Source organism: Melanotaenia boesemani, chromosome 17, assembly GCF_017639745.1.
Source record: "Melanotaenia boesemani isolate fMelBoe1 chromosome 17, fMelBoe1.pri, whole genome shotgun sequence".
NCBI lineage: Eukaryota > Metazoa > Chordata > Actinopteri > Atheriniformes > Melanotaeniidae > Melanotaenia > Melanotaenia boesemani.
In genome coordinates this window covers 6,674,543-6,690,513 of record NC_055698.1, presented here as the reverse complement: position 1 = coordinate 6,690,513, position 15,971 = coordinate 6,674,543, and the positions used below count along the sequence as shown (strand labels likewise).

Sequence of the window (15,971 nt, the reverse complement as noted above, 5' to 3'; positions counted from 1 at the left end):
CTATTTGTTGGTAAATGATAAGAAATCCAAACAGATTGATCAACTTTTCTTTTTTTTTAATAGAAAATATTTTAAGAAAACACAAAGTCTCCTTTTGTCCAACAAGTAGAAAACCAAAGTCTGCATGAAGATGATCAAAACAAAAACCTTTTCCTCTTTCACAAATAAAACAGCATTTATAGTCAGGAGGAGCCGGGAATGTGGCGCTCAGAAATGAGCCGTTACTCTGTCGATGTCCAGGAGGTCGTCCAGGATCTGGTGGGAAAAGAGGGAAAGATGAAGGAAGAGAAGTTTCAAGCAGCTGATGCTTCAGTCTGCAGGCTGTTTCACTTACGATGTCCTGCGTGGTGCCGATCTTCTTGGCCAGCTCGCTGCGCTCCATGGTACTGAGGTACAGGTACTTGTTGAGAAGTTCTCCATCCAGGACGTTCCTCACGGCGTTCTGTAAGTTTCGTCTGTCATTGTGCATCATTCTGGATGCAGCAGAGAAGACGTTGAGTCAGAAAATGACCATTCCGGATTGTACAAAATATTTTAGGAAGGTGCAAACCTGAAGGCTTTTGGGTTGAGACCGGCGTGGTGAGGCAGCATGGTGGTGAGAGCGTTCTGCAACATCAGCAGACGGCGGTAAGTTTTCTCCGGCATGGGGAGGAGCAGGCCGATGCCGCCATCCAGAGTTGCTGTGAGCACACAAAGTTTAGCTCATGTTTAAAACAAAAGATTAAAACATTTTTCCAACATTAAAATGTAATTTAACTTTTTCTTTCAGGTCCCCTCAGTCACCAACCCACAGAAATCTTTACACATTTTAAATATTCTTTACAAACACATTAAGTTGTCAGATTGGCTTCATGAAACCAGGCTTCTCAGATTTTAATCCAAAGGCTGATAAAGAAAAAAAATACACAAAACAGGACAAAATGATTGAAATCCCACTAATCGTCATTTTAACTGATGAGTAAAGGGTTTCAGAGCTACAACCACTAAATAAATTAAAAAAGGACAGGCAACTGGATAAGTCTGCTTTTATGTTATAATAAAATTATTTAAATAATTTAAATAAAAATTAGAATTAAAATAATTCATTATAAATTTGAAGACTTTCTCAGGGATGCACCCCCTATCGACGGCTAATTCAGCATCCATCTTGCATCTTAACTCTGTGATTTCTCTCCAGCCAGTAAAAGACAGTCTTAGCTTGACTCGTCTTATTGCTCTTTTCTTTCTCCGATAATGTCTTCTTGCATTTCTTTTAACTGAATCAGCCACGGCGTGGGTATATCCGTTTGCTAGCCTGTGACGCGGTGCGTAAAGTGAAACTCGGCTGCGACATAACGCAGCGTTCCAGATGAAAAAGTTGTATAAAAACGGTCTTGCAGACTCTGTACGCCACTGAACAGCGACGGCCTCAGAAACAAACAGACGTCACTGTGCCATCAAACGAGCCCTGAACGCAGAGTTTTAAGATCAGAAAGTTGCGTAGTGAGTCTTTCAACCTTGAAGGGAAACTTGTCTGTCATGTTCTTGTAGTATAATAAATTATTGAAAAGAAACAAAAATGTGGGTAACTGAGAAACAATTCTAGGTTCTTTGAACCCTCTATGTGTCCGTGAGACCTTCGGAAATGAGAATCTCCCGTTCCACCACATCCCAAAGTTACTCTACTGGATTGAGATCTGGTTCAAAGTCTCGTAAATCTCCTTTCTTCCTCATTCTGATGCTCAGTTTGAACTTCATAAAGTCATCTTGACCATGCCTACATGACTAAATGCACAGAGTTGCTGCTGTGTGATTGGCTGGTTATCTATTTGTGCTAAGAATCAACTGAACAGGTGTACCTAATAAAGTGACCGGTGACTGTAATTCTTAACGTTAGCCGCTAAAAAACTTAACAGACACAGAAATAGACCAGGAATTGCAGAGTTGATGGAGTATTTATTTATGTGATGGAGGAATTGTGACCTGAGCTCTCATTGGTTATATTAACCCGCCAGCAGCTGTTATGCTGTACTCAGGTCAGAAATCTAAGTTTTGAGAATAAAAATTTCCCAGTCAAGTCTTTCTATCAGTTTGGTGTTTGTTTGAGCTCTCTGAGTATTTACTGTATATTCTTTGATATCATAATAATTTGCTCAAAACAGAGAACTACAGATAGAAAACATCCGTCTAAAAAGAGACTTAAATGAATATAAAAATGTCTAAAAACTGTCTCCTGAATGATCAGATGTCAGGATCTAATAAAGCTGTTATGTGCCGAGGACCCCTGGCTTCTTACCAAACCATGTGATGTGCTTGTTGTCCCAGGTCAGAGCCTTCTTGCTGCCAGCTTCCAGCGCTCCTCTGCACGGCATCCGCCAGAAAGTGTTAATGTTGGCTCCGGCGTTGAAGTCCGCTCGCCTCAGCAGGCGCATTCCTCCAAAGCTTTCTTTAGCTGTAAACACACATCAGCTAGGTCACGACTGCACATGCCTTCACTAACAAATCCAGCTCTGGCTGTAAACACCTACCTTCAGGTAAATACATGTAAACACAGAGGTTCTTGTCCCGATCAGACACTGCAATGAGGAAAGATTATTGAGATGGAGTTTAATGATTAGATATAGGCTTTTTTCAGATTGTAACAAATGTTACCCAAGAAACCGAGCTGGTTGTTGTCCACCATGAATTCAATGCTGTAAACCTCTAAAGGTTTTGCATCCTGTTGCCAAAGCAAGAAGAAAATGGTTAAGAGACACAGCTCACAATGATGTGGACATAATGCTGTAAAGCAGGGGTCTCCAACTCTGGTCCTTGTGAGCTACTGTCCTGCAGGTTTTAGATGTCTCCTACTGCAACACACCTCTGCACAAGCCTGTTAATGACCCAGTGATTTGAGTCAGGTGTGTTGCATCGGGGCAGAATCCAAAACCTGCAGGACAGTAGCTCACGAGGGCCGGAGCTGGAGATCCCTGCTGTAAAGTGTCTTCTGACCCTGCTGACGAGAGACAACGTCTTGCTCTCCTCCTGGTAGCGCAGCAGTGAGATGCTCTTCATCAGGTCGGCCGCCAGGATGAAGTTCTTGATGCTGAACATCTGATGGATGTAGAGCTGCGTGTCAATGAACGCCATTCCCGTCAGGTCGTTGTCCTTCAGGACCCACAGGAAGATCTGGGGGGGGACACAGAGGAGATTACAGCGTCTTTACATGAAACATTAGGAAGGATTTCTTCATCAGCTTCTGGTTACAAGTTGATGAGACCTTCTGTCCGATGGCGGATACCAGGTATCCGTGGCAGTGACACAGAGCCGTCACCGGACCTTTCTGTTCCTTCTCGTACAGAACTTTAAACTTGTTCTTGGTGAGGGGCTGGCCCGGCTCCGGCACCACTTCAATCACATCCAGGATCAAGATCTGATCAGAGAGAAAAAAAATTCAGTCCATCGGTGGGTGGGGGTGGGGTGGACATAGTTTGTTTTATATGTTTCTCTGCTCACCCGGCCCCTGCAGGTGACCTCCTCCCCCTGCATCACGCAGGTCCCTGCTGCGATATAGCCCTTCAGGCCAGACACCGTCTCCTGACTCCTCAGAGCCACCGTCTTCATACAGGTCACGTGTTCCCATTCCTCCAGGTCGATCCTTCATGCAGACAAACACGCAAGTCAGAGCGCACACACTTCTACCATCATACAGTGTGTTCCTGAGCTGGAATAACTTATTTATTTTGCTGGGTTTGAGTGTCAGATTTTCCTAATTTCCTAAAAATGTCTCAAATGTTCATGAGCAGCAAACTCAAGTCAGCTTGATCATATGAGAATCCTTACGTTTTACAACCCGAAACAGTGTGTAAAATGTAAATAAAAACAAAACAAACAACAAAAAAGCAATATTTAACAAATCCCAAACACATATTTTAACACCAATAGCACGGAAACAAAATATTGGATGTTGAAACTGACATTTTATCATTTCATGGAAAATTTTGAATTCAGTGGTAGCAACACATCTCTAAAAATGTTTGGACAGGGGCAGCAAAAGTCTAAAAACGTAACTGGTACAAATAAAAAACAACTGGTGGAAACTGTAATAATTAATTAGGTTAAATTTGCAACGGGTCAGTAACATGACTGGGTATAAAAGGAGCATTTTAGAGAGGCAGAGCCTCTCAGATGTAAAGGTGGAGGTTCACCAGTCTGAGACACACTATTTCTTAATGTAAAATTGTAAAGATCCCATCACCTATAATGTATAATATCAAACGATTTGAAGAAATGGGAGGAATCTCTGTGTGCATGGGACAAGTCCAAAGGTTAAAACAGGATGCTGATGATCTTGGGACCCTCAGGCTGCACTGCATTAAAAACAAACATGGTTCAGAAAAACCGCCATCTTTTCTGGACTAAAGCCCATTTAAAACGGTCTGAGGAAAGTGGAAACCTGTTCTCTGGTCAGATGGATCAAAATTTGAAATTATTGTTCAAAACAATGGATACCTCCACGGTAATTTAACTTCTTGAAATTCATTCATCTCTCCTCCTCTGACTCCTTTATCAAGTGACTTTGCATACTGAAAAACTTACCCCTCTGGATATAAAAAAAAAAACAAAACGAATAAATAAAAAACTAAATTTTGTCTTTAAGTATGAAACAAATAGATTTTACCGTGTGTTGGGAATAGCCTCCCAGCTCACTGGAGAGATGAGCTGGATGGAGAACTTCTCCTGCTGAGGATTGATGTAACGCTCATCTGCACGGAGGAAAATTAAAAACAAGAAATGAAACAAATTTAAAAATGAAAACTTAAACTGTAAACATAAAAAAAAAAAACAGTTCAAACACAACAGGGTGCTCTCTGACCTCTCTCTATGACTTCAAACTCCTTCTCCTCGCCGGTCATCCTGGGGATGCGAGTGCACAGCTCCTTCACGCTCGTGCACACGGCGTACACCTGCAGAAAAACTCCACATCAAAGACCGATCCTGTCACAGTCGCTCGCATTGATTTTTATTCTGGTCTTCAGGCAGAAAACTTCAAGGCAGAAATTTTTCATCTCAAACTTTTTTAAAGCGGCCCAATTGATACGCTTTTTATTTGGCATCGTGTTGTGTAAGCGGAGGTGTGTGAGTCTGTGGAAGGTGTGTGTCGTTCCGCTTGCCTTGGACTCAACATGGTAGGAGACGTAGTGGACGGTGCACCTCAGTGGAATCTTTCTGACGGGCCACGGGGCATCGTAGGACAGGTATGTGGGAAGGACGCTGATCCTCAGCTCGCCCTGTTGAAGCACATTCACACTTGGCTTAAAGCTAGATTAAAAATCCTCATTAAAGCTGAACACAATTACCCAATTTTAGACAAAACAGCCATTCCAGGCATCTCTGGGTCTACAGGTTAAGTTTAATTTGATCTCTCACAGCTACAACAACCAGAAGGTTTCCATTTACGACAGCTTGAATAATACGGCAGATGAGTCGGGAGGAACGAGCTGGTAGGGCTCACAGATTAGCAAGAAACGCTACCCTAACAGGAGATCTGTCAGTGGAAATGATAGAAAGGATGGCAACTCATCAGATGTTCGTTCTTCTTAGTCAGCTGGGTCTAAAATTTGGAGCAAGTACAAGGAGGCTAAGGAGGACGTCTAAGTGTGAGGACAGAAAATCTGAAAGAGGTATGTCTGAAAATACAAATTGCAAAGGAAAAAAAGATGAAAACTAAATAAATAGAAACAACATCTGTGACTGAACTGTAAGCAACAAGCTGAAAGAAATGGATTCACACACAATACCCAAATGTAAACACCTAAGCAGAAGAAAAAGACAGAATGGATGATGGGTATATTCATTTATAAATCATCACCCTGAACTTAGCAAGGAGATGATGCTGGAATTTCAGGTCCTAATGAAACATAAAGCTGACTGGCTGAAAAAAGAACTGGGAGGAGAATCAGCATTTAAAGGTCAATCTATGTTCCTACCCTCACCTAAGGTCACGAGCTGTGGGTAGTGATCAAAAGAACGAGACCATGGATACAAGCAGCAGAAATGAGTTTCCTCTGCAGGGTGGCCGGGCTCTCCCTTAGAGATAGGGTGAGAAGCTCGGTCATCCAGGAGGCTCAGAGTAGAGCTGCTGCACCTCCACATCGAGAGGAGCCACATGAGGCGATTCAGGCATCTCGGTGTTCTGGGAACGTCCCACCAGTAGGAGCTCTGTCTCTCAGCTGGCCTCAGGATTCCCCCAGGTAAGTGAGAAAAAGTGGCTGTGTAGAGGGAAATCTGGGCTTCTCTCCCAATATATTATGTTAATATATGGCAGGACACTCTGCCCTGCATGTTAACCAGACAGTCATTTCAGTCGGCGTACGGAAACATCTAAATCTTGCAGGGCAGAAGGTCCTGAGTGGTGGGATGTGGAAAGGGGGGCAGAGCAGGAAAACAGCGCATCATATTACTGGTGACTTACAGGTAAGGTGGTAATATCTGTGTTTTCTTCTGTTTATTTAATTTTTTTCCATAATAAAAAGTGTGGGCACTTCACTATTTTTGCCTTATCGCTGTAAATCTGCAGAACAACAACGTGTGAATGCAGCAGCACATCTTCTGCAGCATTTGCTCTGTTTTCTGCTGAGCTGTACGTTGGTTCCCACTCTGTGATCCACAAAAATGATTGATAACGACAGAAAAGATCAGCGAGGAGCCTCATCATCCATTCTCACCACTCTGCAAGCACAACCGCAGATTTCATGAGGTCCTGTTGGCATCACGTTCACCACGTGAGAGCGACTCTGCAGCTGAAAGGATCATTTGAACGGCCTTCTGTAAACCTCCTGTTTTCACGTTTGAAAGCAGTTGAGCATCATTTTAATCCTGTTAGTTAAAATGATAGAGAAAAGATCTCCAAAAGGAAAATGAAATAATAGCAACAATTTAAACTCTTTCTCTGTTCTGCTTCAAAAACCGGACACAGCTGTAAAGTTGTCGTCTCTGTACCTGCTTGTTGAAGTAGAGGAAACCTTTGGGACAGTTGATGTTATGAAACGGAGAGAAAGACTCGATGGGACCGTCGATGGTCATGGGGTGAAGCCTCATCGCTCCCCGAGAGGTGACCAGCATCCAGTGAGGTGAAGGGCCGCAGATAAACACCTGGGAAGAAAAGGATGCAAAGCAGTGAGAATAACTCTGGGTTTTAAATAAAGTTCAAGCTTTAAAAAGTGGCTTTGTACCCCTGAGTATCCAGAGATGTCCTCAAAGTATCTGAACCTGGCAATCCGACCTTTCCCCCCCGCGGCTTCCTCTGTGCCACCGCTCTCTGCTTTCTTGTCTTTCTTTAGCTTTGACTTCTTCTCTCTGAAGTTGATGTTGTGGGGCACCTGTTCAGAGAGGAAACACGGTTAACACCGACTCCACCTGAAGCCACAGACCGGCTTCGTCTCTCCTGGGTTTTACCTTTTTGAAGCGGACTTTCAGGTTGTTCTGTGGCTGCTGCTGATCGTAAGGGAACGCTTCGTAGATCAAAAGCTCGTGCTCCACATGGACCTAAAAAAAAAAAAAAAGAAGAAAATGTCTGATTAGTTTGTAGTGAATTAAAGTCTTTTTTTATTTTATGAGAATCGTGGTAAAGTGGAAACTCACCAGTAAATACGGTCTGCTGTGATTGTTGCCCAGTGAAACCAAAGCCACCTCTTTTACCAGCGGGATCTCTCCTTGTCGAGTGACTTCTTCTTTTTTACCGTCTCCCTGCGTTGCCGATTGGCCGGAAGAACTATCCACCAGCACTCTTTGTCCTACTGGGAAGTTCTTCACCAGGAAGACCAACCTCCAGTCTGGCAGCTGGTAAATCTGTTTATTTACAGACAGGAAGAAGGAAGCGTCAACGAAGCTGGACGAGCTTCTTGCTAATGAGTGATTGCAGCATATTGTGCTCATTACGACTGAAGATGAAACTTATTTATTTTACTCTTTTCCTCATGGGGATCAAGTCGTAGTCAACATTTAGCCCTAAAGCGCAGGTTTGGGTAGCCATTTGGATATAAAGATGACCACTTCAACTTCATCTCAAAAAGAAAAAGAGGCACCTAGCATACCTGTCACAATGCAAAAGGACGGAAGGGTCTGGGATGAACCATCATATGAAAACTATCTTGTTTTTCATTACAGGCTTAAGGAGTTTTTAAAGCTTAAACCTCAACAAAGGAAGCTGGAAGTCCACTGAGATCTTACAGCCAAACAATGAGCTGAAGCCAATATTTTTATTTTAAAGTCTTTTCTCTGTTAGAGTTGATGCTTTTTATTAAACACTGTTTTTCCAGTCAAAGTCAAAATACATTTATTAAAAAAAAAAAGAGAAAATGATAAAATTTAAAGTGCTGCCTCCTAAAAACAAAATCCGATCCATTAACGCCTTCACACACTTACTGTCTCTTAACAGATACAGTAAATAAAATATAAAGGCTGTAAATTGTTAATAAAAGCACATTGTGCACGAGACTGAGCCACATCCCATCAGTACTGTGAGCATTATTTTAATCTGTGCAGAATTTGTATCGCAGTCAGGGAAAATGCTGTGACTGAATCTGGAGATTTGAGGTGTGTAGAGATTGCCAGAGGGAAGCAAGTGGAAAATGGTCATGATGAGTGGAGTCTTTGGTGACAGCAGAGGATTTGCTGAAGTGATGAAATTTAGAAATAACTTCTAGAGAAGGAAGGAGACAGGCAGAAATGTGAAGTCCTGCACACGGTCCACACATTGAGTGGAGGAGGTTCACTGCAGCGGTGAGAAGTTCTTTAGTCTTTTTGTGTTTAGCTAAGCACCACCCAACCAGTGAGCCAGATGTTCACACCAGGGTTTGCGCTAACAACGACCCCCTCCAGTGGCTGTTCAGACGCTCCTAGTGAGCTTGTGCCAGGTAGTTAAAATCTGCCAGTCATTACAGAAAACTAAAGGAGCTAAAAAAAAAACTGAACACAACCTCCTCCCAGCTCTGACAGAGAGCGTCTGTCTTAAAAAAACAAGAATACAGCCTACCTCCATCACGCCATTCTCCCTGATGATCACACACCAGTGGGTGGGCTCGGCTTTACTTGGGCCTCCCTCGCTGACAGAAGGCACCGGTGCCACAGAGCTGCGGCTCATCTCCTCTTTAGCTGGTGCAGCGCTGGTGTTGGAGTCTCCGTACAGCATCTCCTCCTCATCATCCACCGTGTTGCTGCACAAACAGGTTCAGTTACTGTGGTGAACTAATTTCAGATGAAGGGACCAGCTGACTGTGTCTGTATGATGGGTGGACGTAAGATCCAACCTGAGGTCGTGGATGAGGGTCTCCGCCTCAGACTGACTCCTGATGATGTTGTCCTCTTTGGTGGAGCTGCTCACTTTGTTTTCAGTGGTGAACATGCCGCTGATGTCTCGGTACGCGCACAGCGAGATCACACGAGATTGCTGTTAAAAAAATTAAGCATTTTTCAAACCTACATTATTAAAAGTTGCTTCCTGTTAACAGTTTTAATCTGTGAATTGTAATGGCGTCTATTTGGCCAGCAGGGGGCGTGCTCTCTCAATAAAGACGTTGGTGTTTGACTCACTGTGGAAATCTGTGGTTTCTGCAGAGCAAGGCGGTGAGTCTTCCCCATGTATGAATCGTTCTTCAGCACAAACATGGTAACTACCCCTTCAGCTGTCATGATAACTACGTAAGGGTCTGCCACGGAGCAATGCACTATGGGAGAGCCCAGATCCACCGGGATGAAGTGAATCTGTTTTACTAAGAGCAGGAGGGATAAAAAAACAGAAACATGTATTTAAAAAGATTCAATTCAATTCAACCCAGCTTTATTTGTATAGCCGCAATTTAAGGCAAAGTCATGTCAGGGCACTTTACAATTAACTGGACTGTGTCTGTAGTCTAACTATAATCCAATTAAAACAAATCAATAATATGATCCACATTAGTTCAGTTTACAACAACAGTTCAAAAAGCCAACTAAGAAAAAACTAACTGGAAGCAACAAAATAACATTAATCTTCTCTCTGGTTTAAATCCCCATCCTGAGCCTGCACAGAGGCAGCGGGTGGCAGTAGAGAGGAAAAACCCCCTTTAACAGGAGAGAAAACCTCCAGCAGAACCAGACTCAGGCAAGACGGGCAAAACTCATGAAAAGCTGGTCCAAACAAATACTGACTTTCAAGCTTGTCAAAACTGAGCAAATTTTTTTTTGTCCTTTATTTTGGCCTGTTTATGAATTTTCATTGAATTATGGGCTCGACACACGGGAGGCGACGTCGCTCCTTTTCCATCATTTTCTGAGGAACCTGCGTGTTGAGGCGAAAATCGCTGCCCTCCTCCAGCCAAGCAACAGGCGACATTCGTGCATGTGAAATGTTGCACTCGTTCATGTAGACGTGCACACGGGACTTGCGACACGACCCAAGAAAATAGAAAAATGTTCAGTTTTTGTCGCTGTCACATGGCCCTACAGCCAACCAGAGAGCAGGCTAGACAGCGCAGTCTGCAAACACTTTGAACATGGAAGAATAGATTATTTTAGCTGAATAAAAGGCAGCCGCGTGACACCAGAGTGAATTAGTCCCAAACGATGCTGTTTCCTATTTTGTAAACTCGGATGAACCCAGAGTTGTCTCTCATTTATACAGTAAACAGCAATATTTCTGTCAATTCGTGCAAAATCTTCTGACTCTCCATCTGTCATACTTTGTCACGTCACGGACTGGTTTGAAAATCTCAAAATCCCCATCAATATCATAACCAATCAAATTTCTTGGAGAAAAGCGATCTTAGAGCGTGATGCACGGCACTGCCGCCGTCGCTGTTGTTTGTCACCTCCTGTGTTTCGAGCCCATTAGTGCATCTAGCACCTGGTTTTCCAGGTAATGTATGCAAAAAAGAGGTAGCTCAGGAATTATATAAGTACTTAAATTCTTTTTCTTTTGGTCATAAATATATACATATTTTATTTTTACCTCCTTCCAGAAGTCGAAGTCCCATAGGCGACACCTGAATGATGTACTGGTTCTCACCAATGTTTCCAGCAAACACAGTGGGTCCCTGAGTGGCAAAACCACTGGTGTCCAGCTCCATGATCTCCTGACCGGTTTGCAGGATCTACAAGAAGAGAAAAGTTACTTCCTCTGTGATGATTTCTTTAGGTTTCTTTGGTTTAATTAAGCTCTTGTTACAGGAATGATAACAGAACATGATACCATGGTGGAGTCCTCTCTACTGAGGATGAGGAAGCCATGTTTCCTCGCGTCATCCTCCAGTGGAGGCTCTGTCTTCTCCTCCTCTTTCTCCGTCTCCTCCTTGTCCTTCTCTCCCTCCACACTCTCCTCCTCTGTCTCAGTCTTTGCTCCGTCCTCTGACTCCTCGCTTTTTACAGCCTGGTGGAGAAGCACAAACATGATAATGAAAAAAGAAATGAAGCTAGAATCAAAAGCACAATTTAAGAAAAAACTTTAATTTGTCAAAAAAAAAAAAACAGAACAAAAAAATAACAGTACTTTTTTATCCTCTTTGACTTCATTTGAGATGACGGTCCACATGTCGTGGCAACCTGGTAACTCAAATGTAGTGACGACTTGGGGTCGGATGCTTCTCTAAAAGCAGAAAAAGAAAAAAGAAAATCTGAACGGCAAAAAGCTGTGCACATACGTCAGAGTTGTGACTCACGTGAACTCAGGAACAGAATAAGCTTGTGTCTGGGGTGTTTACAGGCTACTCCGTCGACCTCTGAGGCAGCCCTGGTAAACCCAGACTTCACTTTAGCACCGTCATAGGACCTGTGGCAGACGGCCCTCGCCACCACAGGTTTGTAGATCGGTGCGGTCACGTCAATCATGCAAACAACCATCTGTAAACTCAGAGAGGAAGATTTACCTGCAGGACAGATAGCGCACCGTTCTTGCCGTAGCCAGAGCACACCACCACCTCCAGGTCAGGTTCAGGGTTGCTCTGAAACTGTGGGAAAATTTTTTATTTGACTTCAAATAAATCTGTAGATTGTAACAGATGAGACTGTTTAAAATCTTTAAAAATGTGTACTCACCTCTTCAGACAGGAAAGCAGGTTCACCCATTGAGGCATTTGCACAAGGTCCAATGTTGAGAATGCTGTCACACACCTGTGAGCAAAAACACAGGAAAGACCTTCAATGGCCCTCTATTTAAACACAGATCTATTACACTTAAATAGACAGACAACATTTAAGCTTTTGTACCTCAAAGGAGTAGGTGGCCAGCTGAGTGCCTGACTGGGCCTCACTTCCGTACACCTCGATTTCATCCACTTCATCTACCACAACAACAAAAAAATAAAGTCAGGCGTAAAGCAGAGGAGCTTCCAACACACGATGGAATGTGATCTTAAAAGCTGTCGGACAACGTACCAGTCCAGTTGGTGGAAGACTCCACCCGCTTCTTTTTACTGGGAGGCTCCTCCTGGAAATCAGAGGCAGCTATTTGGTTAAATGGGAGTCTGTGAAAATCTCAGTACATAAAGACCAAGAACAAAATCTACTGTTGTATGCCACTTAAGTTCTCAGATTGGGAAAGCATCGAGTCACTTTAATCAAAGCAGCCACATGAGCTTAAATGCATCTTAGAAAGCTATTTTCATAAAGCACATTCCCCCCCTACAGCATTTAGAAACATAATCTGAAACTGTATAACACAAGAAGGGCGCTATATTTATATATATATATATATATATATATATATATATATATATATATATATATATATATATATATATATATATATGTACTATATGTAGTAACGGATAAATAAAGGCTCAAGCAAATTTACTCTACTGTTACTCTATCCTGTATTTATTAAAGAAACTTGCCTGTTTCTCTTTTTCCTTCTCCTTTTCTTTGTCCTGCTTTTCTTTGCCTTCCTCCGCTGGCGCCTCCTGCAGCTTCTCTGTGTACTTTAGTAGTAGAGAGTTTCCAAGGCGAGAGCCGAGGAAAAGGTACCCAGGCTCCATGGTTACCATCTGAGAAAGGAAAGAACAACGTAGAGAATTCAGCATGATTAGTTCATTATAAAAATTCATGGAGTTTATGTAACATCTTAAGAATTTTCTCCTAGGATTTGGAAGTTCATCAACAAATACTGGTACTGGCGCGCTGCATGGTGTTAAATTCTGAACTTACACATGTCGTCAGGACGCTGGCTGCAGCTTTGTCAAAGTGAAACGCCCGCACACTCCTCATACCGTCTGTTATGAGGGTCAACACGTAACTGCAAAGCAATGTCTGTCAGTGACGAATCATAAAACATCACTGAGGTTAACAAATGTTCTGGTGATGATCACAGAAACTCACATCTCCCCTCCTTTCAGCGAGATAACCATCTTATCATAAGCGATGAAGTCAGACTGAGAACAGTCTAGTGAGATCTTCACCTCCTCTTGGACACCTGCATAGAAAAAAATCTATTAAAAGTGAGGGATGATCTGAATGATAAAATGGTTTGGAGGGACGATGCTTACGCAAGGGAAAGGACGTGGTCCCAGTCGTCTGAGAATTTAGAGAAACTCCATATGGCGGGACACTCTGGTTGAGATACAGCAGTGAATTGACAGCAAACACCACCACACCACCTGAAATGACACCATAACTGATCAGCGTCAATTACACTCCCACACTTACATCATCTTATAAAAGGAGCAGAGAGTTTAGAGTTCACTTAACTCACCGATGGGTTTGGGAACAGCCATGACTTGTGTGCAGTCAAACGGGAGATTGCTGAGAGACCAGATGACAGGATGAACCTTCTGCATGATGTTGAGGGAGATGGCAACAATGCTGCAAGTGTCCTGACGAACAGCCACACGACTAGAAAAAGAATCACATTACAAGAGCTGAGATTTAAATTAAACATGTCTGAATCAACAAAAACAAAGACGGATGGACTCACCCAGGCCACGTCTGGTTTGGCTCAAACAGAATCAGCAACGTGGGCTCGTAGTAGCCGTGGAGGAACTTCATGTCTATGATGTTCAGCAGCTTCTCGTCCAGCTCGCGGACATCAATGATGTAACTGGGCAGGAAGCTGGATTTAGGTCTGCAGGTGACAAACACAGATATTAGAGTGAGCTCATGGGAAAGTTCAATGTTGGGGCAGATCGATCACTTTCGGATTTCAGTTGTACCCTTCTCCCACTCCACCCTCTTGTTCATCTGTTAGCGTGTCCTTTCGGAACGGTAACACCACAAGTTTGGTGCCATAAACAAGCATTACAGCACAGCGGTTCTCTGGGTCTACACGCACAATGGGGATATGTACATTCTGTACAAAGCCATCCTAAAAACATAAAAAGAGAAGAAATTAGATTAAAAAAACCCTGATGGTGCATCTCAACATGTTTTGTTTTTATTCTACATACTCTGAGCTCTGGTTCCTCAAAATAATGGAGAGACAGCGTCTTGAGGTCGTGTGTGCCAGGATCATACTCTACTACAGACAACTGTTAAGGAAGCAAACACACCAAAAGATGAATGTAAAGCAACTCCAACCAGTTTGAATTTTGTTTACGCAGTGATACCTTCGCATCTTTGAAACTGAGGAGGAGTGCATCTTTGTTGGCTCCTACAAGCTGCACGCTGGCCATTGACATGACATTGCCAAAGAGTGAAAAGGATGCCACCTGCTCCAGCTTTTCTTTACGGGTTTTGGCATCTGTAAGACAATGGTTGCATCTCAACAATACACAAACCCTTTATCAATCATAAAATATGTATTCAAGTTGGATGCCAGGTCTTACCAGACGGTTTGTCAGCCTTCGATGTACTCTGAAATAATGACACAAATGTTACATAAAGCAAAAGCCCTTTCATGCTTGAATTTCAAATATCAGCACATAGAAACAAACCCTGAAAATGCTCATATTTACCTCTACATCATGGATGATCCTGTACACAAATAGCTGAGACGTTCCAGCAACAACTAGATTTTTCTCCTTACTGGATATAAAGTTGCAATAGACAGAAAACTCCACGGCAGTGGGGGTGTGGGCTTGCCTGTACACAGCATACATCCTGGAAGGCTGCCCTCAGCATCTGACAGGTGACAACATTAACGTCAAGACTTTAAACGCTGTTTTATCACTATTCATTTTCAGGTCTTGCTTTAGAGTACATCTGACTTTCAATCAGATTAAACCAGATTAACCTGGTTTTGATTCAAACACACATACACATTAAGCTTTGTTAAGCAGCAGTAAGTGAAGGCGCCGCTTTTAAGGGGTACATAAACTCTAGATAGCTTATTATTTACTACAGACTTAATCAGTGTTCGTTTTTGTCTGGCAAGATATATTAATAAATACTGCTTTTTACAAGAACTTTACATTGCCTCTTGTTATAACCAAAGTGTACAATTATCAAAACTAACAGTTTGCTTCAGGAAAGGAATGTATGGAAAAGCCGGTTAAGATAGCGGCAAACCACTTAAGCTCTCATCGCTAGCATTTTAGCTAGCACGTCTTTGCCTTAGCCCTGCATTGCAGTTGTTTTTGGCACGTTTCAGCAAATTATCAATTAAACCTGTCAACATACCTACGTCCAATACGTTATCTGAGTTTGTAGCTTTATTTTCTGTCCTTCAGCTAACATTTAGTGAGTCATATTTTCTGAAATATCAGCTTAAGCCTACCTAGCCGATGGCTAGGTAAAATGTGCGCTAGCTGTGTGTTATGGTTTAGCTGCTGCGGTGATTTTCTTCTTCTATTATTCTTTTTTGTAGACGAGATGCTCCGTAGCGATATACCGCCCCCCACAGGTAAAAATTTCACAGTTTAGACAGTATTGCTCTGTTCAAGGATACATGATTTTAGCCTACATATCATCAATGAACTGAACTCTGAGAACAAGAAATTAAAAACTAGAACATTGATCATTTTACTTAGCAGACCCTGAAGGAATTAGTATGTTGTTCGTTCATTTGTTTAATATTTAACAATGTATGACAGGATGACTGTTGTGAT

At 42.6% G+C, this 15,971-nt stretch overlaps 1 protein-coding gene across 2 annotated transcripts; it reads right to left on the bottom strand.

The window, feature by feature from the left end:
* Window positions 1-35: 35 nt before the first annotated feature.
* On the bottom strand, window positions 36-15,699 carry cpsf1 (cleavage and polyadenylation specific factor 1). 2 transcript variants are annotated; one of them, XM_042011943.1, is made up of 38 exons: window positions 15,544-15,699; window positions 14,880-15,045; window positions 14,751-14,778; window positions 14,532-14,665; window positions 14,373-14,453; window positions 14,139-14,290; window positions 13,904-14,050; window positions 13,682-13,821; window positions 13,476-13,586; window positions 13,309-13,402; window positions 13,138-13,225; window positions 12,828-12,977; window positions 12,370-12,421; window positions 12,202-12,275; window positions 12,031-12,105; window positions 11,862-11,942; window positions 11,486-11,581; window positions 11,189-11,365; window positions 10,949-11,090; window positions 9,553-9,731; window positions 9,270-9,409; window positions 8,996-9,176; window positions 7,603-7,809; window positions 7,417-7,506; window positions 7,194-7,340; window positions 6,961-7,113; window positions 5,133-5,249; window positions 4,835-4,925; window positions 4,640-4,724; window positions 3,475-3,616; window positions 3,239-3,391; window positions 2,971-3,147; window positions 2,632-2,698; window positions 2,508-2,555; window positions 2,276-2,431; window positions 551-680; window positions 335-473; window positions 36-255 (listed from the first exon to the last, which is right to left on the bottom strand). In XM_042011943.1, exons 2-38 carry the CDS (start codon window positions 15,021-15,023, stop codon window positions 208-210), a joined length of 4,416 nt encoding a protein of 1,471 aa, XP_041867877.1. In that variant the 5' UTR covers window positions 15,024-15,045; window positions 15,544-15,699; the 3' UTR covers window positions 36-207. The 2 variants fall into 2 exon arrangements, with proteins under 2 accessions (XP_041867877.1, XP_041867878.1); XM_042011944.1 differs by lacking the exons at window positions 36-255; window positions 335-473; window positions 551-680; window positions 2,276-2,431; window positions 2,508-2,555 and having other exon boundaries at window positions 2,682-2,765; window positions 2,959-3,147.
* Window positions 15,700-15,971: the final 272 nt, after the last annotated feature.